Source organism: Ovis aries, chromosome 6 (assembly GCF_016772045.2).
Source record: "Ovis aries strain OAR_USU_Benz2616 breed Rambouillet chromosome 6, ARS-UI_Ramb_v3.0, whole genome shotgun sequence".
Classification (NCBI taxonomy): Eukaryota; Metazoa; Chordata; class Mammalia; order Artiodactyla; family Bovidae; genus Ovis; species Ovis aries.
The window spans coordinates 104,211,371-104,236,356 of record NC_056059.1 but is presented as its reverse complement, the minus strand read 5'-3'; the positions used below and the strand labels follow the sequence as shown (position 1 = coordinate 104,236,356).

Sequence of the window (24,986 nt, the reverse complement as noted above, 5' to 3'; positions counted from 1 at the left end):
GGCCATAGTGGTGACATGAAAGTTGTTTAGTTGTGTCCGACTCTTTTCAACCCCATGGACTAATTCTCCAGGCCAGAATACTGCAGTGGGTAGCCTTTCCTTTCTCTCGAGGATCTTCCCAACCCAGGGATCGAACTGGGGTCTCCTGCATTGCAGGTGGATTCTTTACCAGCTGAGCCACCAGGGAAGCCCAAGAATACTGGAGTGGGTAGCCTATCCCTTCTCCAGGGGATCTTCCTGACCCAGGAATTGAACTGGGATCTCCTGCATTGCAGGCAGATTCTTTACCAACTGAGCTATCAGGCCATGGAGGAAGGGCTCATAAATATTGATTAAATGAATGTTCTCTGACCTCTATTGCAATCACGCAACCATCAGCTACCTCCTCTGCTGAGGGACAATCACAGGCAATGATGACAATCAGCCCAATCAGGGATCTTTACCTGTTAAGGGCCACCCACAATGTAGGGCACAGTGGGAGACACACGGACCAGCCAGGAGAACTGTCTATACCTGTGTGCCTGCCTCAGATTTTGTTCCTGCCTCTTCTCTGCGGGAATTCGGCTTGCTAGGAGACAGTGTGGTCCACTGCCCAACAGCAGGGCTCTGGAACCAAAGGGTCTGGGTTCAAATCCTGTTCTAACACCAGCTGTGGAGAAAGGCGCTCAGGCAGAGGGCCTGAGGCTTCTGTCCTCTGGGAGGGCTGCTCCAGGTGCTGGGCCGTGGCTGGTGTCTGGGAACTCGGATTTCAGAGGGTTCCCGCCATCCCCTGATAAGTGGGGCTCACGGCCTAAACTGCTGTGCATATGGTGGGGTTTACACTCAACACACACTGTCCTGCTGGGAGGTGCCAGACACCGGGTCTCTAATGATTCCCTGATGGACAGGAGTTCACATGTGATGTCACAACTCCGTGCTGGAGGAATTCAGTGTGCCCTGCGTGTCTCCACTGGGAGAGAATCTGGGAAGCCTCTCCTTGGTGTCTTCAGAGCCCATCCCGCATGTCTCTTCCCTTTGCTGATTCTGCTCTGCACCTTTCTCTATCACACATCAGCCTGAGTACAGCAATGTGTGCAGTGCTTTGGGTCCTCCTAGGGAAACCCTGCACCTGGGGGTGGTCTTGGGAGCCCTGACACATGGTCATGTGACCTTGGGCAAATGCCTTGACCTGGGCATGCCGCAGTTTCCCCATATAAGAAATGGAGGCAATTTAAAAGTTCAATCTATCCCCCAAGATTGTAGTGAAGATGTCACGATTCAGCAAATGTAAACACCTTGGCCTGGTAATTACTGGGAGGCTTCCCAGGTGGCATTAGTGGTAAAGAATCCACCTGTCAATGCAGGAGGCACAAGAGATGTGAGTTGGATTCCTGGGTCTTAAAGATCCCCTGGAGGAGGGCATAGCAACTGCTCCAGTATTATTGCCTGGAGAATCCCATGGACAGAGGAGCCTGGTGGGCTAACGGTCCATAGGGTCACAAACAGTCGGACAGGACCGAAGCAACTTAGTACGCATGCACTGAGGGTTGAAGAAATGTGAACTGTGTTTATATGACGAATAAACACTTGACAAGCACGTGAATGAATGGATGCATGAGCTGTGGGTGAGCGAATGATGAAGAAAAAGGGAGAAGTGTTCTTGGTGGACCACAGAAGCAGGTCTCTAGGCCCTGGGAAGCTCTGGGAAGACAAACCACGGACCACCCACTGGCCACAAGCAAACACCGAAAGGCAAGTACCAGCCCGCTGAACAGATGTACAGATGGGTGGGTGGGGCCTCAAGCAGGTCCCAGGCAGTGACCAATCCATCTTGCCCAGATGAACAGGTATTCAGAAAACCAGCCAGACAGCCCCCAGGCCACTGGGGAACCCCAGACCACAGGGAGCCCCCAGCCTCGGCTCGGGTCTAGGAAGCTGAGGCCAGCGGTGAGCCCCTCCCCTGAGCTCTGAGAACAGCAACAGACCACAGACCAGAGGCAGAAAGAGATGCACTGGGCGGGTAATGTGGGTGTCCCGGTCAGAGGCTTGCTCTTACCGTGATCTTTTCTTCTGCTGTTATGGTGAAGGGGGCTCTTAGCTGGGTTCTGTTCTAGAAAAAAGCATAGAGAAAGCAGTTCAGTCAACCGGTTTTGGCATCTGAGACACCAGGTAACAAGTGGTCTGTTTCCGACCCACCCACCTGGAGCTACAGTGGGTTCTTGACTGTCGGAGGTGGGGGAGTGGTCAGAGCAGGCGGTGGTCTTAAAGTCACTTGAGGGGAAAAGGTCTGTGGAACCGTGACGCCTCCTCTCCAGGAGGCGTGTTTGAAAGCCAGACACCAGTTCCCCTAACAGCCAGGGAAACACAGGCGCCATACCCAGGTGGTGAAACACTTGGAGGGGAGTGAGGTCAGGGGAAAGGAATGACCCTGAGCAACTACCCACCCCCTCCAGGGTCTGGTCTGCCCCCTGAAGGAAGGAGGAGAGAACTGCATGCTCTGACGTGAGTGAGGTCCCCTCTCATTCCAGTGCTCTCGACCTCCCAAGCCCCAACACCCTAAACATCCACTCCCATACTTTCTAATACTCCTCTGCTTAGAATATAGAGAATGAAAGGTGAGCATTATGACTGCTATCTGTCCAGTTCAGTTCAGTTGCTCAGTCGTGTCTGACTCTTTGCGACCCCATGAACTGCAGCACACCAGGCCTCCCTGTCCATCACCAATTCCCCGAGTCCACCCAAACCCATGCCCATTGAGTCAGTGATGCCATCCAACCATCTCATCCTCTGTCGTCCCCTTTTCCTCCTGCCCCCAATCCCTTCCAGCATCAGGGTCTTTTCCGATGAGTCAACTCTTCGCATGAGGTGGCCAAAGTATTGGAGTTTCAGCTTCATCATCAGTCCTTCCAATGATCACCCAGGACTGATCTCCTTTAGGATGGACTGGTTGGATGTTCTTGCAGTCCAAGGGACTCTCAAGAGTCTTCTCCAACATCACAGTTCAAAAGCATCAATTCTTCGGCACTCAGCTTTCTTTATAGTCCAACTCTCGCATCCATACATGACTACTGGAAAAACCATAGTCTAGACTAGATGGACCTTTGCTGACAAAGTAATGTCTCTGCTTTTTACTATGCTGTCTAGGTTGGTCATAACTTTCCTTCCAAGGAGTAAGCATCTTTTAACTTCATGGCTGCAGTCACCATCTGCAGTGATTTTGGAGCCCAGAAAAATAAAGTCAGCCACTGTGTCCACTGTTTCCCCATCTATTTCCCATGAAGTGATGGGACCAGATGCCATGATCTTCGTTTTCTGAATGTTGAGCTTTAAGCCAACTTTTTCACTCTCCACTTTCACTTTCATCAAGAGGCTCTTTGGTTCCTCTTCACTTTCTGCCATAAGCGTGGTGTCATCTGCATATCTGAGGTGATTGATATTTCTCCCGGCAATCTTGATTCCAGCTTGTGCTTCATCCAGTCCAGCATTTCTCATGATCTACTCTGCTATCTGTCCAACCTCGTGGTATCTGAGGAGACCCAACACGAGAACATGCTTCTTTCTGGGGTTGGAGGCAAAATATCTTGCACCTGAAAGGCAGTGCAGAGGAGTGGGAGGAAGAAGATTATGCAGGTTCATGCTGGGCTTCATCATTCCCCAGCACTCTGGCTTTGGACAAGGTACTGACCTCTCTGTGCCTCAGTTTCCTCATCTGTACAGTGGGAATTTTATTCATCTTGTAGGCTGGCTGTGAGGATGAATCAGAAGAGTGCCTGGCCCATAAGGAAGAGTGCTATGAAAGTATGAGTGCTGTTGGGTGTAGCAGGTGGTGATGGTGGTGGCTGTATCATCGTAGACAACCTTGCCTGGAGACTTGGAGCCAGAGTGAGCTAGGCAAGTGACCTAGGCAAGTGAGCTAGGCAACCCCTGTTTAATTCTATCACGGCTACTCTAGAGGCATTTTCCTCTAACCTGAGTGATGGTCCACCCAAAGCAGGAAACCCCCTGATCCATGTCCTGCAGTTGTTACAGCAGCTATACTGGGAGCACTGGGGCATCCAAAACCCATCACAGGCCAGCTGGACAAGCTGATGTTTTAAGGAGGGAAATGGATGTGAGAGTTGGACTGTAAAGAAGGCTGAGCACCCAAGATTTGATGCCTTCAAATGGTGTTGCCAGAGAAGATTCTTGACAGTCCCTTGGACTGCAAAGAGATCAAACCAGTCAATCCTAAAGGAGATCAACCCTGAATATTCCTTGGAAGGACTGATGATGAAGCTCTAATACTTGGGTCATCTGATGCAAAGAGCTGACTCATTGGAAAAGACCCTGATGCTGGAAAAGACTGAAGGCCAAAGGAGAAATAGGCATGAGATGGTTAGATAGCTTCACCAACTCAATGGACATGAATCTGAGCAAACTCCAGAAGATAGTGAAGGACAGGGAAGCCTGGCATGCTGCAGTCCATGGGGTCGTAGAGTCAGACACAAACTTAGCAACTGAAGAACAATGGAAATTAAAACACACACAAACACACATTTTTAAAGAAGAGACACCTATGAAGCAATCACTTGGCCCTTTCTGTTCCTGAATTGTATGTGCTGCAGAGTATTTGTCGTGCCCTGTGAGTTTCAGGGTCTTCTGAACTAGTGGGTTCGAAGGCTAGCTTCCTCTCTCTCTCTTCTCTCCCTCTGGGTCTGTCCTTGCTGTTTCTTGACACCCAAGGTCTAAACAGAGAGGGGCTGAAAGTGTGCTACACAGTCTGTCTCCATCTCTTAGCAAAACAGAAGCCATCAGCCTACATCCATGATATAAACTTCAAGGCTTAAGAAACATGTTTTAGAGCACACCCTGAAGCCGGGAAACAAGGACCACATGAGATCCAGTGATGGTTTTACAAGGTGGGCGGGATGTTTACACAGTATACAGTAAGGAACTGGAGATGAAAGTTCTAGATTCCTCCCTCTTGACCTCCGCTGCAACTCTGTCCTGTCTCAGGTATCCTTGTATGAAGTTGAGGTGCATGTGTCTATACCTATGTACACACGTCTATACATGTATGTATATCTGTATGTGAGTTGGAGAAAGTAGTTTCCAGACTCAAACACAGTGCATTTCTGACAGTACCTCCCTCCTGTGGTGAGGATTAGAAAGCAGTAACTATTTTTATTGCTCTCATACCATTTTAAAATGTCAGAACTGGAAGAGATGAGTTTGAAGGGAATCTTTTGACCTCCCCCCCTCATTTCTCAAGTGGGAAAACTTAAGCTCAGAAACACTGAACCGTTCTAAAAACACAGTGAGGGCAGCATTTCAGCCTCTGAAGTACCAGACACCAAGTCCACGCCAACATGAAGGATTTTACCCCACTGGGCACCTGCATTTTTAAATAATTCCTTTATTCTCCCATTTGTAGTGTGAGCCTCTTTACAGCCGACAAGCAAAGCAGACCCATGTTCTTATGTGGAGTTGACAAGATTTTCCCTCAGACTTGGATCATTTTCAATTCCAAATACACTGGACCTTCTCTCCATCCTAGAGGAAGGCCCAGGAGTCACCCAAACTGGGTGACTCAATTAGAGAAGAAGGCATAGGAGCCGTATCCAGCCCTTATCCGCTCAGCAAACACCGAGCTTTCTAGGAACCTTTGCTAGGGCAGGTCTAAGAAAGGCGAGGCTGACAGACTAATGCAAACAGGGAGGAGCCTAGAACACACACCATCAAGTCCGGAGCTCTAGAATCTCCACTCTGTCCACAAAACTGCCCAGAGAGAGGGCTCCGAAGGCTTGGAAGGGAAAGGAAACTGAAAGCCACATGCAAATATAAAGTCATCATCGCTTTTATCCCCACAAGAGACTGGAGACCTGGAACAGCCTCCCTTTTTATTGATGAGAAACCAAAGGCTCCGAGAAGTTAAAAAAGAAAAAAAAAAAAAAAACACCTGCCCAAGAATCATTAGTTCACCGTTCTATTCATGTACTCACTCAGCAAGTAATTACCGAGCACCTACTGTGTGCAGGGCTCTATTTTTGGCACCAAGAACACAAATTGGGAATAAGACCGATGGGGTCTCAAGGAGCAACATTCTAGTGGGAGGATGGAGGGTTACCAGGGTGATGGGGTTGATACAACACACACAGGCACCAAGCAAAGCAATGGACAGGACCCATAGGGGGTGACGGCCAGAGAGCCCCAACTCCACGCCTCCCACTGCCCCCCTCCCCAGCCTCCCCAGGCTCCTCAGGGAGGTGTGAGGCCGCCTTGGTCTAAAATCTTAATGACCCTACACAGGGAGTTTTTATTTCACTGGGTTTCTGAGTTTCTCACTGCAGGTTTCTGACTGTTGCCTTTATCTTAAATTTTGACTTTAGCATATTTGGTTGCCTGTCCTTTGAAATTCAGATAGTATTTTTTTCTGGGCCTTTTATTTCCCTTTTTTTATCCTTCTCTGTTCTCGTTCTTGACTTTGCACTTAATTGTTTTCTGAGACATTCGTCTTTTCTGACAGTTTCATACAGCTTTCTCATATCTGGTCTTTACCTTTATGGAATCTTTCATTTTATTTAATTTTATCCAGGATTAGTTTTCTTATTGCAGCAGAAACACCACACACAGGCCTCTCAGCCTTGGAAGGAAGGAGCTGGCAGCTGTGAGGTCTGATTTTGGTTTTGCCATGTGACCTGGAGTAGTCATGCTGTGAGCCTCGTTTTCCACAACTGTTATGAAAAGTACTTCCTCCAGGGGCTGCAGTCTGAACAAAATGACCAGGGTAACTGCAGTACAGCAGATCCAGGTTTGATCCCTCAGCTGGGAAGACCCCCTGGAGAAGGGAATGGCTACACACTCCAGTATTCTTGCCTGGAGAATTCCATGGACAGAGGAGCCTGGTGGGCTACAGTCTATGGGTTGCAATGAGTAGAACACAACTGAGCGGCTTACACACACACACACACACACACACACACACACACCCCGAGAGCACAGTCTCCGTGAGGACAAGGACACATCTCCCTCTCTGTAGCCCCAGGGGTGCACAGCACATAGCATGGGCCACACACAACCACATTCATCACCCATTGGATTGACAAAAAAGTGAATGGAAAATGCAAATGCTCATGGTAATGGGTTACAGGTTGAATCACGTCCCCCCAAAATCCATGGTTGAAGCTCTGACCCCAGTGTCTCGGAATGTGTCTGAGTTTGGAGATAGAACCTTTAGAGATGTGATTAAGGTAAAGCGAGGCCATCACGGTAGCCTCTAACCCCACCTGACAAGTGTCCTTATAAGGAGACTATGACACAGACAGACTCAGAGGGATGGCCACGTGAGACACAGGTTGAAGACAGCTGTCTACAAGCCAAGGAGAGAGGCCTCAGAAAGACAACCCTGCCCACACCCTGACCTGAATGAACTTCCAGCCTCCAGGGCTGTGAACAAATACATTCCTATTGTTTGTGAGCCAGCTGGTCCACAGTACCTTTTCACAGCAGCTCTAGCAAACCAATATCAACAGAAAGTATATGGTTGAGTGCTTATTACACACAAGACATGGTGATGAGAAATTAACGTCTATGTAAATAAATTTTTAAAAAAGAAAAAAAAACCCTATGTAGACATGTATAAATAAATATGAGACCATGGCGAAAAAAAAAAGAAACTAACATCTATGGATGACATATCTTGATAATCAGGTCCATAGAGGTTACGCTAAAAGGGAGCCTGGTTCACGGCAAAGTGTGAGATTCCAGGGCCCATTCACTAACCCAGAACTCGGCATCACTGAATGAATGGAGGATGGAAGGAAGAAGAGCATGAACAATGGATACTGTGCTCGAGGTTTCTAAAACAAGGACAAGACGAACCACAAGTAACACAGACAATACCGGCGACGAACTCTGGAAGGAGAGCTGGGCAGGAAGCAGCAGGATGTCTCCACTCCTGATGTCTCTGGCCTCCAGCGAGGCTGTGTAGCTGACCGAGAAGGAGTCTCCGACTGTTCAGAGAGAAGGCACGTGCGGTCATCAGTGGGGGTCCCTGCACACCCCAGACACGGCTGCGGTCCAAAGGCGGCGGCAGCCAGGGCCCTTTGAGCTCACATGCTTTCCTAGCATGGAGAGTAAATCACACAGGCGTGCTCTTGGGCCCACTCTGCTCTCACTCAGAAGGGCTGTCAGCAGGCACAGGGAGCTTTACCTGGACCCCCAACCCATCCAGAAATGCCTGGGGCTGGGCGGGTCAGCCTTCCTAACTCAGGATGTATTTAGCTCATCCACTTAGGAGATCCAGAACCTTTCTGTCTTGTTTGGAATCCAGGTGGGGAACCTATTTATTCCCAGTGATCCTATTCACACAATGAAGGAAAACTCTTTACAGAACTAACTTTCGGGTGACACTAGCTGCCACTTTGACACCTCCAGGCAGCCTGGTCCTGGGAGCCCAGCACGAGGCACAGAGAGGCAGGGGAGACCCCGGAGAAGGAGAAGAAGGCCACTCAGGCTCACGGAGGGTCCCTTCTGACCTCATGGTCGCTGGTTGGTCCTTAATTACACAGAGAAGCTTCCCTAGAAGACAGGGTTTCTGACTCAAATCTCCCCTTAATAAGGAGCCAGGATTGAAACGCCAGCTGTTAGGAGAAGGCACCTCTGCTATAGGGAGGGGTCACATCCCAGGGTGAACCAATGGGCTCTGGAGTTGTGGGTGGGGAACTCTCTTTTCTTTAGAAGGACTCCCGGAAGTTCACAGCTGCAGGGGCTGAGATTCAGGGATGTGCAGAGCACACGTGTCAAGAGCAGAAGTCACGGAGTCCATGGGCGAAGTGTGTGGTCCTGGCTCCAAGCAGGTGAAGCACAGGAGTGGCAGCTGAGTGAGGGGCAGGGGAGCAGAGAAAGGTCCTCCAGCGGGACACAAGAGTAGGAGCTGATGCCGAGCCGTCGGAGGAAAGTACCCAGTTCAGGATGGTAGGAGCATGGACTACACAAGGCCACTGGAGCAATAAAATGAGAGGCAGGCAGAGTGCCAGGCCATGTCACCCCGTTCAGACTCTGCAGTGACTCTGTGAGTCTGGGGGACATACACCACGTCTGCAGCTCAGAGAAATGCAGTGATTTCCGGAGGCCACACAGCTCTGAAATGGCCAGGAGTCAAGGGAGCTCTGTCTGAGATCGAGTCTGGGCTCTGCTCTCAGCCCTATGTTCCTGTCTCTAAGCACAAGCTTAAGAACTGGGGAGATTTATTTTTACATCATTGAAGAAAGGCATTGAAAATCACTTAGCTGAGATGTACCATGACAGTTTTTACACCATTGCTTAAACCAGCGCCAGCAAAGAGGTCACTACTTGCAGGCTAACTCCACGACAGCATCTGTCAATAGTACGGTGTTAAGATGGATTCTGAAGTCTCATCTAGACTCAGAAAGAGTGGTGGCGTTGATGAGCAATGTGAGCCATGTATATGGAAGTGGACAGGTCAGTTAGAGTCCCAGGCCTTTGAGAGGCACTATAGCATCGAGGGTATGGGGTGGATGGAGAAGTCAGACTGAGTCTGTCTCCACCTTGACTGCCAACCCTGGGCCTTGGGCAAGTTCCTCATCACCTTAGTTTCTTCATCTGTAGACAAAGCACCTTCTTAGATAAAAGAAGTCCCACCTTCCTAGCAAAACTGACAGCTCTGAAGTCAGAGTAACAGCTGCATCCCAGAATTATTAGTTTTTTAATTACTTGTTCATTTTTGGCTGTGCTGGGCCTTCATAGCCGTGCAGGCTTTTCTCTAGTTGTGGCTAGCGGGGGCTACTCTCTAGATGTGGTGTGTGGGCTTTTCATTCTGGTGACTTCCCTTGTGGTGCATGTGTTTCAGGAGCCAGGCGCCCAGGCTCTAGAGCATGGGCTCAAGAATTGTGGGGCAGGAGCTTCATTGCTCTGCGCACCTGGGATCTTCATGGATCAGGGATTGAACCTGTGTCTCCTGCATTACTTCGGAGCCACCAGGGAAGTCCCCAGGATTGGTTTTAAATCTCCTTAATTAACCAATGACAAGCTCACTTCAGGAAACACACCTCTGAAAGCCAACCAGTGATGGTGTCATGCTTTGAACGGGAGCTAATTAGCAGCAGAGTCACTCCCGTGAACACAGCTGAACACGCCAAGAGCACATTTCCTGAGCTGATGCCAAACCCCTCCCGTGTCTGTCCAGCACTCCCCCAAACAAGCTCTTCATTTCACTGAGTGACAGTCATTTTGATCATCTGGCTGATGGATACAGTGGGGTTCGCTACAACCTCTTTGTATACATTTGAAATTGTTCATAATAAACTTTGAATATACATATTTTTAAAAATCCTTCCCCAAATCCCACCTCTCTCAACCTAAGTGACAAACCAGCTTCCTGGTTGCAGGCGCTGAGCAGGGGTCTCCTCTGATCCCCTACCAGCAGATTTCACCATGTGGACCAACGGCATGAACACAAGTCCCGTGTCTGAGAAGATGCCTGCGGCCCATCCCTCGCTCTGTGCCCATCTGTGTGTATCTCCATCGTATCCCACACTTAACTTTGTACATGTGGCTATTACCTTGTAGAAACTTCTTCCTGAAAGCCTGGAAGCCTCTCGAGGTCTGGTTTCCAACTGACTCCCTAACAGTGAGGCCTGTGATGTTGTCGAGTAAGAGCAGGTCGGAGAGGTTGGTGGCTGTGGGTGTCCTGGTGTTGTTCACAAACAGTCGCACGTGGGCCGATGGCCACTCACTCTGCACAGACACCTAGGACAGGAGGAGAAATGAGGCCAGACTTGCTGGTGAGCCCGACTTCCCAATGCAAGGCCCCAGCTTGATCTGAACCCACTAGGTCTGCAGGTAGAGGGAAGGGATTACAGTCTCATGAAGGTTCTAGAATTCATCAGGTCTGATTTCAAAGACCCTGGGAGAATTTTGACTCCCGCTTGACAAGTTGTTGCTCAGACCAGTTCAAAGAAACCAGGACCCTGAAATGCAGTGAAACCACAGAGAAACTTAAGTGAAAAAACATCCATGCATGAGACTACGGTAGGGGAGACTGTCAAAACTGGGGTCACCAAGAAAAACAAACTGCAGCACTTTGTTAATCCATTATTTTGAAGATTCAGTCCCAGCCAGTCCAGGGCCTCTGACTGTCATCCGATCTCCAAGTTTGCCCTGAGCTGGTCTCCTGTCTCCTGGCCAGTTGCCTTCCCAGTTCTGCTCACTCATATGTTTGCACAGCTCAGTTATTCAAAGCCAGTGGCCCGTCTCCAGCCTGGCTCCCCACCTGGCCTCTGACACCTTGTCCTGCCCCCTCTCTCAAAGCTATTTCCCACCATTCCTGCCCTTTCTTCACCCCAGCTCTGCTGAAAGAGACAGAGGAGCTGAGAAAAGAGAGGGAAGCCATGTACACCCCCAAGAAGAATGAGCTCTGGATTGTAATAAGTAAAAAGAGCAAATTGTAAAACTTGGTGTATAGGGTACTGTCACCTAGGCAAAAAGGGGAAGAAAGAAGGTATGTGTGTATATGTGCACATGGGCACACACGCATACTCATAGCTACACTCATGTAGCAGGAAGCATTTCTAGGAGGACACATGAGAAAGTGTTAGCTCCAACTGCATTCCAGGAAGTGAGGCAAGAGAGCCAAGGGCCTGGGCTGCAGTGAGAGCTGTGCAGTACACAGTTAGCTCAGCAGGCCTGGACTGTCCAAACCCCGCCTGTCCCAAAGAGAGGACCAGCTCCTGAGAGACTGGCCCTTAAAGCCCATGGAATATCTTGTCTGGTAAGAGTGTCTTGCTATACTTATGGCCTTGGGCCACCCCAGGTGGTCTGTGCTAACCATGTGATTCACGGTGAGGGCCTTGGGCAAAGCTGTGTTCAGGTGACCTGAGTAACTGAGGTCAGTGACATGAGTGCTCCATCATGATGGATCCTCAATAAAAATCCTGGACTCCACGGCTTGAGTGAGCTTCCCTGGTGATATCACACACCACTTCTGGGAAAAATTAGATGCTGCTCCTTCAGGTCCATCAGGAGACCAGGTGTCTTGGGCCTGGTCTCCCCAGAACACTGTCCTACGAGCTCTTGGCTTTGCTGACTATAATCTATAAGCTCTGCTGTAATAAACTGTGACTGCGAGTAGAGCAGCTTTTCCGAGTTCCCTGAGTCCTTCTAGGGAACCACTGAACCTGACAATGGTCTTGGGGACCCTCAACACAAGGATCGTGTGAAGGTCATCCCATGAGATTAGTAAGAATCAAAGACCTAAAAGACATTACATAAATTTATAAACTGTTGGCATCATGCCAATGTTAAAATCTGGGAGAAAATACATGCTTTCTTTCCCATCTTAAATAATCACAGAGGATTTTCAGTAATGATTTTGTTGTTACAAAAAAAATCTTGGTGCTTCCATATAAAATATGAGATCCCTGTAAGTCACTTCATCACCCATGTCCAGATATGGGTAGACGGCCATGTGACTTGCCAGTTCTTTAAATACATAACTCTCCCAATACACATTTTCGGCAAATTCAATTACTTTCTCCTTAAGTATAAACCACCGATGAATACTCACCACTGCACATTTCTGAAAAATTACTCCATTTTCAGAAGTCCCTTGAACGTCTCTTGAAATGTCTCCATACTACAATAAAATATAGAACTTATTAGAAAATGAAAAACATTTCATGCTACACATGTTAAATAAAAGTACAAGATGAACTTTTAAAAGTGGGGGGAGGGTAGAGGAACTTCCCTGGTGGCCCAATGGTTGAGACTCCATGCTTCCAATGTAGGGGGTGCAGACTAGGTGCCTGATCCGGGAACTAAGATCCCACATGCTGTGGGGTGTGGCCAAAAAATAAACAAGTAAAAGGCAGGGTAGAAGGGTTACTTTTGCAGTCATGCATTCTGACCCTGAAGATTTTTTTTTTTAAGTCTTACAGAACTGGAACTTAAAACCTATGAATAAAGAAAAATGTGGACATGTGATGACACAGCGCTATGTCCTGTTCTGAGCTGCGTGTCAATGACATTGTCACAGGGACTCAGCGAACCAGGGTTGGCACTTTAGCAGGAGGAATGTGAGCAGAGCTATGGAAAAATCCTTTAGGGATTGCTCACATGACCTGGTTTCCTAGGCCTTGTCGTTGTTCAGTTGCTAAGTCATGTCCAGTTCTGTGCCATCCCATGGATTGCAGCATGCCAGGCTTCCCTGTCCTTCACAGTCTTCTTGAATTTGCTCAAATTCATGTCGATTGAGTCAGTGATGCTATCTAACCATCTCATCCTCTGCCACTTCCTTCTCCTTTTGCCTTCCATCTTTCCAACAACAGGGTCTGTAGTAGTAAAGAATTTGCCTGCCAATGCAGGAGATGCAGGTTCGATCCCTGGGTCAGGAAGATCCTCTGGAGGAGGAAATGGCAACCCACTCCAATATTCTTGCCTGGAGAATCCCATGGACAGAGGAGTTTGGTGAGTTACAGTTCATGGCATCTCAGAGTCGGACAAGGCTGAGCGACTGAGCAGCGTAGCACGCACATGTCCTGAGTGGGGCACACAAGCCACACAGCAGGAACCTGGTGAATATGGACCATGGTGTGTTGAAGTGCTTCTTGCAAGCTGGATCTCTCATTAGCAGGTAGAGAATCCACCCAGGACTGGCCTCTTCCAGCCCCACGAGGGGCTTCCCTGGTGGCTCAGTGGTAAAGAATCTGCCTGCAATGCAGGAGACCCGGATTTGATCCCTGGGTCAGGAAGATCCCTTGGAGAAGGGAATGGCTACCCAGTCCAGTATTCTTGCCTGGAAAATCCATGGACAGAGGAGTTTTGTGGGCTACAGTCCATGGGGTTGCAAAGAGTTGGACACGACTGAGTGACTCACACACACCTCCCCTGGAAGCCAATAGAGAGCCAGGGCTCACCCACTGGATGCCAGCTCCATTGCTCCTTGTAAACATAGCTGATACCTGTTCGTTTTCATCCTTGCACATGCCCCTTGATCCCAGGCCATGCATCCCCACTGTCTGCCCCACCCACCTTCATCTGTGGTGGGTGGAGCCATACTCTGAATCACAGACCAAGGCAGCTCTCGGTGATACCGATAATCCTAAAATGCCTATTCTTTCCCAAGTGCCAGGTGTATGCCCATCACTGTACACACATGATTTCTATTTCTCCCATTTCACAGATGAGGAAACTAAGGCTCATGGAGGTTAACCACTTGCCCAAGGCTGCACAGGTAGGAAGCTTGGACTCTACCCAGGCAGTGCGCTGGTTATAGCTCCATATGCTATGATAGGATAGGTATAGGTAGGTATAGGTATAGATAGGATAGGTATAGCTCCATATGCTATGACTCTCCCATAGGGCACACTCCTTCTCCAGAGCATGACTCTCTCATTGTCTATTGTATAGAAACGAACAAAGACGCAGAGAGCAGAAGTGATATTCTGAGAACATTTTGACCACAGGCAGCAGCATGAGCTGTTGAAGCCTTTGATTCTGGTTGAGTCTCTGTCCATGACCCCACCCTCATGCTTTGATGTGCCAGGACTGCAGTTAGTCCTTGAGGGCAGGCATCTGGCTTTCTAGTCTTCAGATTCCCACACAGTATCCTGCATATGACAATCAGATAAACACAGTTTGTTGGGCAAAGACACACAGGAGGGGGATGGAGCATGGACTGGAAAGCTGATAACCACCACGGTGGCTGGATGCAGCTCCTCCTGAAGCCCAGAACCTGGGAACATGACCCTATTTGGAAAAGTGGTCTTTGAAGATGTAATTAAGCCAAGGCTCTCAAGATGAGATCATTCTGGGTTTAGGTGGGTTGGCTTTAGCCAGGTCCTAAATCCAATGACAAAGTGTCCTCATTAGTGACAGAAGAGAAGACACACCCACAGAGAAAAGGACCCAAGAAGGTGAAAGCAGAGCATGACAGTAAATGACAGGTGTCAACTGGCTGGCCATGGCTCCCAGATACTCGGTCAATTGCCTCCTGATGTCACTGTGAATGTATTTTTAGATGAGATCTAACGTTTAGGTCAGTGGACTTTGAAGGAAGCTAATGACCCATCATAGTGTGGGTGGGCCTCACCCAATCAGGTGAGGTCTTAACAAAAATGATGAAGGTTTCCCCTAAGGAAGAGTGCATTCTGTGCAGAGACTTTCCAACTTGAGTATCGGTTCTTTCTGGGGTCTCCAGGCCACACTTGCAGATCGTGGACTTTGCCAGCCCCTACAATCACATAAGCAATTTCTTGAAATAAATCTCCCCCTCCCTCCTTCACGTGTGTGTGTGTATCTGTGTGTGTGTGTATACACACATCCCACCGGTTTTGTTTCTCTGTAGAATCCCTATAAAGATTGGAGTTATACAGCCACAAGCCAAGGAAAGCTCCCAAAGCTAAAAGAGATAAGGATGGATTTTCCCCTACAAGCTCCCAGTAAAAGCACAGCTCCACTGATACCCTGACTTTGGCCTTCCTGCCTCTGGAAAAAAGAGAGAATAAATTTCACTGTTCTAAGCCACCATGTTGGTAATAATTTGTCACACAACTATCTAATACAAAATGTGGGAGACTAACACAAAATGTAGCCAAGGGCCAAGGAGGAGCTTGTCGCCGTAGTAGCCTGTTGGCTGAATCCAGTGGTTCTCAAGCCATTATAAGTCATGACAGCTTAGGGGAGAGTCAGCCTCACGTGGCACCAACACATTACACAGAGTATGAGGAACACCAGGAGCAGGGACAGTGGCTAAGAGCAGGGGTCACACATCCTAGTCCTGCCGCTTCGGCCTGTGGGATCCTGAACAAACTCCTTAATCTCTCCAACCTTCAGTTCCTATTTGTAAAAAGGGAATAAAAATAGTACCTGTTTAAGAAACTCATAATGAGGCTCCAGTGAGATTATGCATAGAAAGCACTAAGCCTATGGTTTTTCCAGTAGTCATGTATGGATGTGAGAGTTGGACAATAAAAAAAGGATGAGTGCCCAGGAATTGATGCTTTTGAACTGTGGTGTTGGAGAAGATTCTTGAGAGTCCCTGGGACTGCAAGGAGATCAAACCAGTCCATCCTAAAGGAACCAGTCCTGAATATTCATTGGAAGGACTGATGCTGAAGCTGAAGCTCCAATACTCTGTCCACCTAATGCAAAGAGCCGACTCATTAGAAAAGACCCTGACGCTGGGAAAGATTGAGGGCAGGAGGAGAAGGGAATGACAGAGGATGAGATGGTTGGATGGCATCACTGACTTGATGCACGTGAGCTTGAGCAAACTCAAGGAGATAGTGAAGGACAGGGAAGCCTGGCATGCTGCAGTCCACGGGGTCGCAAAGAGTTGGACATGACTGAGAAACTGAACAACAACATGCCTGGCAAGTGGAAAATACTTTTTAAACATTTGGCACTATTATCGGTAGCAGCATTTTCATAACAGGTGCAAGTGAATCGATCCAGTTAAAGTAAAACCCCATGCACTGCTTTAGAACCAGCAGATAAGGCTGCCTAATGCTCAGATTCACACACCCTATTCATCTAAATACTGTATATTGTATAGAAGCAGCAGCTCTCTGTAAAGAAAAATGGAATTGCTCCCTAATGACAACTACATTTAGTGAAAGAGAAAGAATAGGTGTTTTTTGGAGGAGGAACAAAAGCCTGTGACATTTTCTACACAAGTGATCCAAAACTGGTTTCTTTACAACTTCTGATATGTCTTTAAAAGAACTGAACATGTTACTTACCAGGCGGTGTGTTACAGCAGAGTCTCTTTTAAACAAGGTCTTCCTAGGCCATGAGTGTGTAAACGCAAAGACGGAATGAACCCATGGCTCACTAGAGGCTGCAGAAGCCAGGGGTGGGTTAAAGACTTCAATTTCCTTACTGAATTTCATTCTGAATGGCGCCTCCTCTGCAAAACAGCAACGTGCATGCATTACATAATACAAAAAGGCAGTGGTTAAACTCTGGAAGCAAACCACATGATACATGGCAGGCATTTGGAAAATCTTTGCTGAGTAAGTGAACAAGAGTGTGAATGAATGAATGACTTAATTCTTTGCCAAGAAAGTGAGAAGTTCTCATTGGGAGCCATAGAGCTTAAGACGAGTTTCTTGAAGTGTGAGCTGCTTACCTGAGCTGTAGGCTGAAATGTACACGCCTGGCCCTCCTGTAGACCAGCTGAATCAGAACCACTAGGCAAGGGAGGAGGCATGGGTGATTCCTACACTTTGCATCAGAGGGCCCTGGGTTCCAATCCTGGCTCTGTCACTCGCCAGCTGTGCCCTTGGGAAAACCTCTAATCACTCTGTAAATTTCTATTTTGAAGTGACCAGAATTGTGGAGCCGTGCCTTTTCAACATTTATCTTCTATCCAAGTACAAACTGTATATGGGCTGAGAATGAATCCTGTTTTTCACCCTTCCTTACATGGAGTATTGATAGCAAGGTCTTTAGAACTGCTTTGGAACCCCTTTTATAGAATTTCTAAATAAATGTAGGAAAAATTTAAATTAAAAAAAAATAATAATGTGAAACTGGATCCTGGATAAAATCAATATCTTTTTTCCCAGAATACTATCTGTGGTTCAGTTCATGATGTTGGAATGGGGACAAAGGTGAGCATCTGGGAACTGAGAGCCCTCCCCATGGAAACTGGTAGGTGCTTTCCCAGGCTGGCTGCTCAGTTGGACTGTTGGAGGCAATCACAGAAGTGGCACAGAACACCCACCTCCAGACCCCAGTCCAGTCCTTCGGGCTAAGGGACAAAGACTCACTGGTCTCAAATCTTAAGGCCACTCTGGGCTTTGTCTCTGGTGGGGGTGTCTAAGCCCCTGCTCCTCCAGGTGCTCAGAAGGCCCAGCTGTGAGCTCTGATGGAGACCTGAATGAGAACAGACACCGCTACTGTCCACAGACAGTACAGAAGGAAGTCAAGCTCTGACCTGATCCCACTACGTCACTACCCTGCGGTCTCCGCACTAATGTGCTGTCACGCGGGTTATCGGTTGTGACTCTGCAGCTGTTTGAATGCACCCTCTCTCCCTCACCTCTGGGCTCCCACATGCCTGGAAGCCTCTCCCTCTGCTTCCTTCTCCTGCTAATTGCTACTTCTCAGGACTCACCTGAGACTCAACACCTCCTCCAGGAAGCCTTCCCTGAAACCTTCCCAGTGACCTCCTTCCTCTACCCTCTGCTCTCACTACAACCACAATCCTAAGTACACTCACTCCCTTACCCAAAATGTCTGCTTAATTAGTAACTAACAGTTTTCCGTGACTATGATAATATCACCTCAACCTATTTTACTCAAATGAAAACACTGGATTTTGTAAACTTTTGTAAAGTCTTTTGCAAAGACTGCTTGTTGTTCTTCAGTTGCTAGATCGTATCTGACTCTTGGCAACCCTGGGGATTGCAGCATGCCAGGCTCCTCTGTCCTCCACTATCTCTTGGGATTTGCTCAAACTCATGTCCATTGAGTCAGTAATGCTATATAATCATCTCATCCTCTGTCATCCCCTTCTCCTTCTGCCTTCAATCCTTCCCAGCATCAGGGTCTTTTCTAATGAGTCAGCTCTTCATATCAGGTGGCCAAAGTATTGGAGCTTCAGGTTCAGATCATTCCTTCCAATGAATATTCAGGACTGATTTCCTTTAGGATTGATTGGTTTGATCTCCTTGCAGCCCAAGGGACTCTTAAAAGAGTCTTCTCCAGCAACACGCTTTGAAAGCATCAATTCTTGAGCATTCAGCTTTCTTTATGGTCAACTCTCACACCCAAACATGACTACTGGAAAAACCATAGCTTTGACTATACGGACCTTTGTTGGCCGTATAGGAAAGTGACGCCTTTCCTTTTTAATACACTGTCTATGTTTGTCATAGATTTACTTCCAAGGAGCAAGCTTTAACTTCGTGGCTGCAATCACCATCCACAGTGATTCTGGAGCCCAAGAAAATAAAATCTGTCACTTCTTCAACTTTTTCCCCCTCTACTGGCCATGACATGATGGAACTGGATGCCCTGATCTTAGTTTTTTTCATGTTGAGTCTTAAGCCAGCTTTCTCACTCTCCTCTTTCACTTTCATCAAGAAGGCTCTTTAGTTCCTCTTCATTTTCTGCCATAAGGGTAGTGTCATCTGCATATCTGAGGCTATTGATATTTCTCCTGTCTATCTTGATTCCAGCTTGTGCTTCATTCAGCCCAACTTGTCACATGATGTACTCTGCAGATAAGTTAATTAAACAAGGTGACAATATATAGCCTTGTCGTACTCTTTTCCCAATTTTGAACCAGTCCGTTGTTTCATGCATGGTTCTAACTGTTGCTTTTTTACCTGCATAACGTTTCTCAGGAGACCAGTAATGTGGTCCGGTATTCCCATCTCTTTAAGAATTTTCCACAAGTTTGTTGTGATGCACACAGTTAAAGGCTTTATTGTAGTCAGTGAAGCAGAAGTAGATGATTTTCTATAACTCTCTTGCTTTCTTCATGATCCAGTAAAAGTTGGCAATTTGATCTCTGGTTCCTCTCCCTCTTCAAAACCCAGCTTGTACATCTGGAAGTTCTCAGTTCATGTACTGCTGAAGCCTAGCTTGAAGGATTTTGAGCATAACATTGCTAGCGTGTGAAATGAGAGCCATTATACAGTAGTTTGAACATTCTTTGGCATTGCCCTTCCTTTGGGATTGGAATGAAAACTGACTTCTTGCAGTCCTATGGCCACTGCTGAGTTTTCCAAATTTGCTTACATATTGAGTGTGGCAGAATAACAGAAGACATAAAAAATACTTTTACCTCCCCCAGAAAATGAAATACATTTATCCCTGGAATAAAACAAGGTGTATTTATAACCTGTGTCAATTCTGGATGAAAAGTCTGTTCTGCCTTCCCAGGACCCCTCCCTTCAGGGCAGGCCCCCGACTAATCAGTAAGATTCTAGCTCAGTCTCTACAGACAAACCCGGATCCCAGCACATCCTGGTCCCCAGGAGGCCAGACTTAAGCCCAGAACCCAGAACACCAGTGATGGGACTGGGGACTGGCATGGGACTCAAACTGTGTCCGTCAGTCTTCCCTGAACTTCTGTCGAGCTACAGAAAGTCTCTTCCTTTCTGCAAGTGGCAGCAATTACTTCCACAAGGAAAGAATGTCCCTGAGAATGACATTCATCAGACGAAAGCAGGAGCCTCGATGGAAAAAGAAAAGCAGAGCCCTGAGAACACTGCTCCTGGATCCTGGGCCTGTGCAGTCCAGCGATAAGGGTCAACAAATTGCTCATCGCTTAGTTTCAGTTGGATTTCTGAAACCTGGTGTGGTAGACTTTCAGTGTGTGCATATTCAGTTATGTCTGACTTTTTGCAATCCTGTTAGGCTCCCTGTCCATAGGATTTCCCAGGCAAGAATACTGGAGTGGGTTACCATTTCCTTCTCCAGGGTACCTTCCCGACCCAGGGACTGAACCCAGATCACCTTCATCTCCTGCACTGGCAGAAGGATTCTTTACTGCTGAGCCACCTGGGAAGTCAGGTAGACTCAGTAATGGTCCCCAAAGACACCCAGGTCCTAATCTCAGCAACCTGTAAATATGTTCTCTTATGTGGCAACAGACTCTTCACAGATATGATTAAATTAAAGGCCCTTAATGAGGAAGTAACCTGGATTATCCAGGGGGCCATAAATGTAATCCCAGATGTCCTTACAGAGGGAGGCAAAGAGAGATTTGACATGCAGAAGAGAAGGTTATGGGACCACTGAGGCATGAAGCAATGCTGCTGGCTTGGAGGCTGCAGGAAGGGTCATGACCTGCAGGATCCAAGGAATGAAGCTCCAGATCCTGGAGAAGGAAGAATATTCTTCCCAGGGCCTGGAGAGTGTGCTGACACCCTGACATCAGACCAGTTAAACTGACTGAACTTTTGCCCTCCAGAACTATATGAGAATACATCCATACTGTTTACCACTAAATCTGTGACAACTTGTTACAGCAGCAAAAAGAAACTCATGCAGTTAACTAATACACACATTCTGCGTTTTCTTCATCAGGCACCTTCAGGGGAGAGTCAAGATTCCCCCTTACCTGAATCATTATTGATTCTTGATTCTTACCAATTATTATTGAATCTTACCAAGACTCAATCACCACCTTACCTGAACTCAGATCTGGGCACCCAGACCACTGCTGCAGGAGGGGACCCACTGCCTTTGCTCTGTAAGGTACATAGGGGAGCAGGGTGCCAGGGAGGCAGAAGCAGGAGGTCTATGGCTTTAGGGTCTGGTTCTCTCTCATGGTCAAATCAATTAAAAAATCAGCCAAGAGAAAAACTTACCTGGAGTTGTAACGTGAGAGTTTTCCACACTGGGCCAAATCCCAAGGGGTAAGTCCTAAAAGTCCAAAGACACAAAGACGTTATTGAAGAAAACACTAGGAGTGGTTGAAGAGTCATCTCTGTAAATGGCTTGTATGGGGAAGAGCTGCACATTTATCCTGACACCTGATGTAAATCTTTCTAAGTCAACCATCTCCACCAGCATCTGAGTAGAGGATTATACAATTGCATTCCTGGAAGCTGTCTAAGGAGACAACACAGTGCAGTGGAAATTTCACACAGTTAGACCTGAGTTCGAATCCCAACTCTGCTTTTAACGAACCCTCTGATGCAGGGAGAGCCTCAAGCCTCTGAATTCCCAAAATCCTGCTTGTTTTCACAGAGTGGTACATAAAACACTGGCTTGGGAGTTGGAGACCTAGATTTGAGCTTGAACCATTTATCTGCTGTGTGTCCTTGGTTAAGTCTCTTAGACTCTCTGAGCCTCAGATATTTCTTCTGCAAAGTGTAGAACTCCCCCCAGCTTGCTTCACCTTGTTCAGTGATGAAAATTTGTCCAAACAGGGCTCAGTCAACCCCTCCATCCCATCTTTGTGAAATACTGAGCCCTAAAGAAGCACAGAGCCCTCCACTATAAAACAGTAACAATAATCATTATCATGATTATTACTATAGTGCCTTGGCTAGAGCCCTTGAAATGGGCCAAGCCCCATGCTGTGCACAGCAGCATTATTCACAATAGCCTAAAGGAAGAAGGAACCTAATGTCCACTGATGGATGGACGGAGAAGCAAAAGTGAAGTGAAAGTTGCCCAGCTGTGACTGACTCCTTGTGACCCATACAGTCCATGGAATTCTCCAGGCCAGAAGACTGGAGTGGGTAGCCTTTCCCTTCTCCAGGGGATCTTCCCAACCAGGGGATCAAAACCCAGGTATCCCACATTGCAGGTGGCTTCTTTACCAACTGAGCTGTCAGGGAAGCCCATGCAAAAGCGGTCCATGCATAAAATGAAATATCATTCAGCCTTAAAAGGAAGGAAAATCTGTCACAGGCTACAATATGGATGAAACGTGAGGACATCAGGCCAAGTGAAATAAGCCAGTAACGAAAATGCAAATAGTGTATGATTCCACTTATAGGAGATACGTAAAATTCATAGAGACAGAAAGAAGAAGGATGGTTGTCAGGGGCTGGGGGACAGCAGAATGGGGGGTTGTTGATTGATGGGGACAGAGTTTCAGTATCACAAGATTAAAATAATTCTGCAGGTGGAAACACAAAAATGTGAATGTATTTAACATTGCTGAACTGTACACTTAAAAAGGGATAACAGGGTAAATTTTGTTGTGAATGGTGGTGGTGGTTTAGTTGCTAAGTTATGTCCGACTCTTTGCAACCCCCTGGACTGTAGCCCACCAGGCTCCTCTGTCCATGGGATTTCCCAGGCAAGAATACTGGAATGGGTTGCCCTTACCTACTCTAGGGTATCTTTCCAATCCAGGGATCAAACCAGCGTCTCCTAAACTGCAGGCAGATTCTTTACTGACGAGCCACCAGGGAAGACCATTTTGTTATGTATATTTTACCACAACTACAAATATAAATATATAAATAGAGCAGGTCTATGATCATCTAGGAAAAAACTCTGAGATATATCAAGTGAGATCACTGGATCACAACACGATGAATAATACAGTCTCATCTAATAAAAATGACAATAAAAATAAAATAAAACAAAAATATTTAATAAGTTTAAAAAATATTTAATATATTGCTACATATTTGATAGTTTTATTCACTTTATTTTTTATATAAACTATGTTAGTACATGTGCGTGCATAGTCAGTCACTAAGTCACAACCAACTCTTTTGTGACCCCATGGACTAGTAACCTGCCAGGCTCCTCTGTCCATGGAATTTCCCAGGCAAGAATACTTAGTGGGTTGCCACTTCCTTCTCCAGGGGATCTTCCTGACCCAGGGATTGAACCCTAGTCTCCTGTGTCTCCTGCACTGGCAGGCGGATTCTTTACCACTGAGCCATCAGAGAAACCCCATATTAGTACATATAGTTACATATTTGGTAAGTTACTTTATTAGTACCTATACTTATATATTTAGTAATATGAAAATATATGTAGATATTTAACAATATGTTTAGTATTAATTACTTATAGGTTTAATATATAGTTACATGTTTAACAATATGGCATATAACACCATAGATCACAACCATGTATTATTTTTAAAAGCCTAGGCAGAAGTATGCAGAAGTGTTAGCCTTGGGGACTTGGGGACCGAGTATGTGTGCAGTAGAGGGGATCCCTGGCTCCACACTGCATGTATTGCTTTGTTCCTTGTAACAAAGAGCATGTGCCCATGTCTCACCGCAACAATAGCAAAAACGACAGTAATAAGGCCCCAAGTGATGCGGACAAGACCTCTCATGCCTGGTAGAAACAGTGTCCCTGAGATCTCCCTGGACAGGTATGTGTGGCCAGAACAACCACTAGCTCATAACACGCCTCCATAAGGTGGAAAGAGGCGCCATTTTCTCCGAAGAATGCCGTGTGCCAGACCCTATCTTTGCTGCCATTTGGCAGGAAAAAAGAAATCTAAGAGCTTCCATTCTAGGCCCTGCATAGGGACCTCCTTCTAACAAGTATAGTACGTTGGGCGGGCAGGGAGGGTTGGGGGAATGGGTAGTGAGTTCATGGCAGAGCAACCTGGCCAGTGCTGGTCCAGCCAAGATTTCAAGGTCAACAACAACAGCAAAGCATCCCAGAAAAATTCCTCTAAATTGCTTGTCCCTACTCCTGAAATTTAAGACCACGCCATAGTTTCCACCTTATCTAACATTTCTTCCCCTTTGACTGGGAGTCAGCTAAGGAATCATTTTTGTCATTTTGTGTTTCATTTAAGGAAACACTGACTAATTAGATCATTTTCACTATGTGGGCAGGCATCTGTTCCCAGCTTAATTTTTGGAAGCCAGGCAGAATTCCAGGCAACTCACAGTTATTTGAGTCTTCCATCTTTGTTTCCACTGGTAGTAACAGCTTTCTTAAATATTCCACTCTTTCAAATAAGTTAATTAACAGTATCTCAAGTTTATGTTCATATCTAAACTAATGTTCCCAAACTGGGAAAATTTCTAGTCAAAGAAAATTCCCAAAGCTGTTTTGTAGGACAAGGTGTTCTGTACATTACTTTTTATGTGGCTGCATATCATTATGAACATAGAGACCACACTTTAATGTTTCTAAATCTGTCTCCTTTGATGCTCAGAAATTGAATATGTGCTTAGAACCATGGGGTATTTTTTTCACTGTAATAAACTAGAATGAAATCTGAAACAACAACAAAACTAACAAAACAAAGGTTGTTTTAAAAAAATCCACAAACAGCCATAAGTCATGTTGCCAGACGCACCCGGATGAATCCCAACAGAAAGCACCCTGCAAAATCCTCACCCAGTCCTCCTCCAAACTGCCAAGGGCCTCAAAACAAAGGAAGTGACAGCTACATGTACAGTGATGTCCTGGGTGGGGGCCTGGGACCAAAAAGGACATTAGGTACAAGAACTAAGGAAATTTGAATAAACTATGGACTTTTTACAATGGCTTGTCAAGGTTAGACCATTAATTGTAATAAATGTACCTTACTAGGGCTTCCCAGGTGG

At 46.8% G+C, this 24,986-nt stretch overlaps 1 protein-coding gene across 5 annotated transcripts in view; it reads right to left on the bottom strand.

Annotated features, from left to right (window-relative positions):
• The window catches only part of EVC2 (EvC ciliary complex subunit 2), a 163,413-nt gene that overhangs the window by 133,953 nt on the left and 4,474 nt on the right, over positions 1–24,986 (bottom strand). For all 5 annotated transcript variants that reach the window (XR_009601162.1, XR_009601163.1, XR_009601164.1 and 2 more), the window contains exons 2-7: positions 21,306–21,360; positions 16,719–16,885; positions 12,545–12,613; positions 10,542–10,728; positions 7,861–7,970; positions 2,036–2,089 (exon numbers count right to left, since the gene is read on the bottom strand). Coding sequence is in view for 2 of the 5 variants with exons in the window: in XM_042251640.2 (XP_042107574.1) it covers positions 2,036–2,089; positions 7,861–7,970; positions 10,542–10,728; positions 12,545–12,613; positions 16,719–16,885; positions 21,306–21,360 (642 nt within the window). In the remaining 3 variants the exon portion in view is untranslated. The remainder of the gene's footprint in view (positions 1–2,035; positions 2,090–7,860; positions 7,971–10,541; positions 10,729–12,544; positions 12,614–16,718; positions 16,886–21,305; positions 21,361–24,986) is intronic.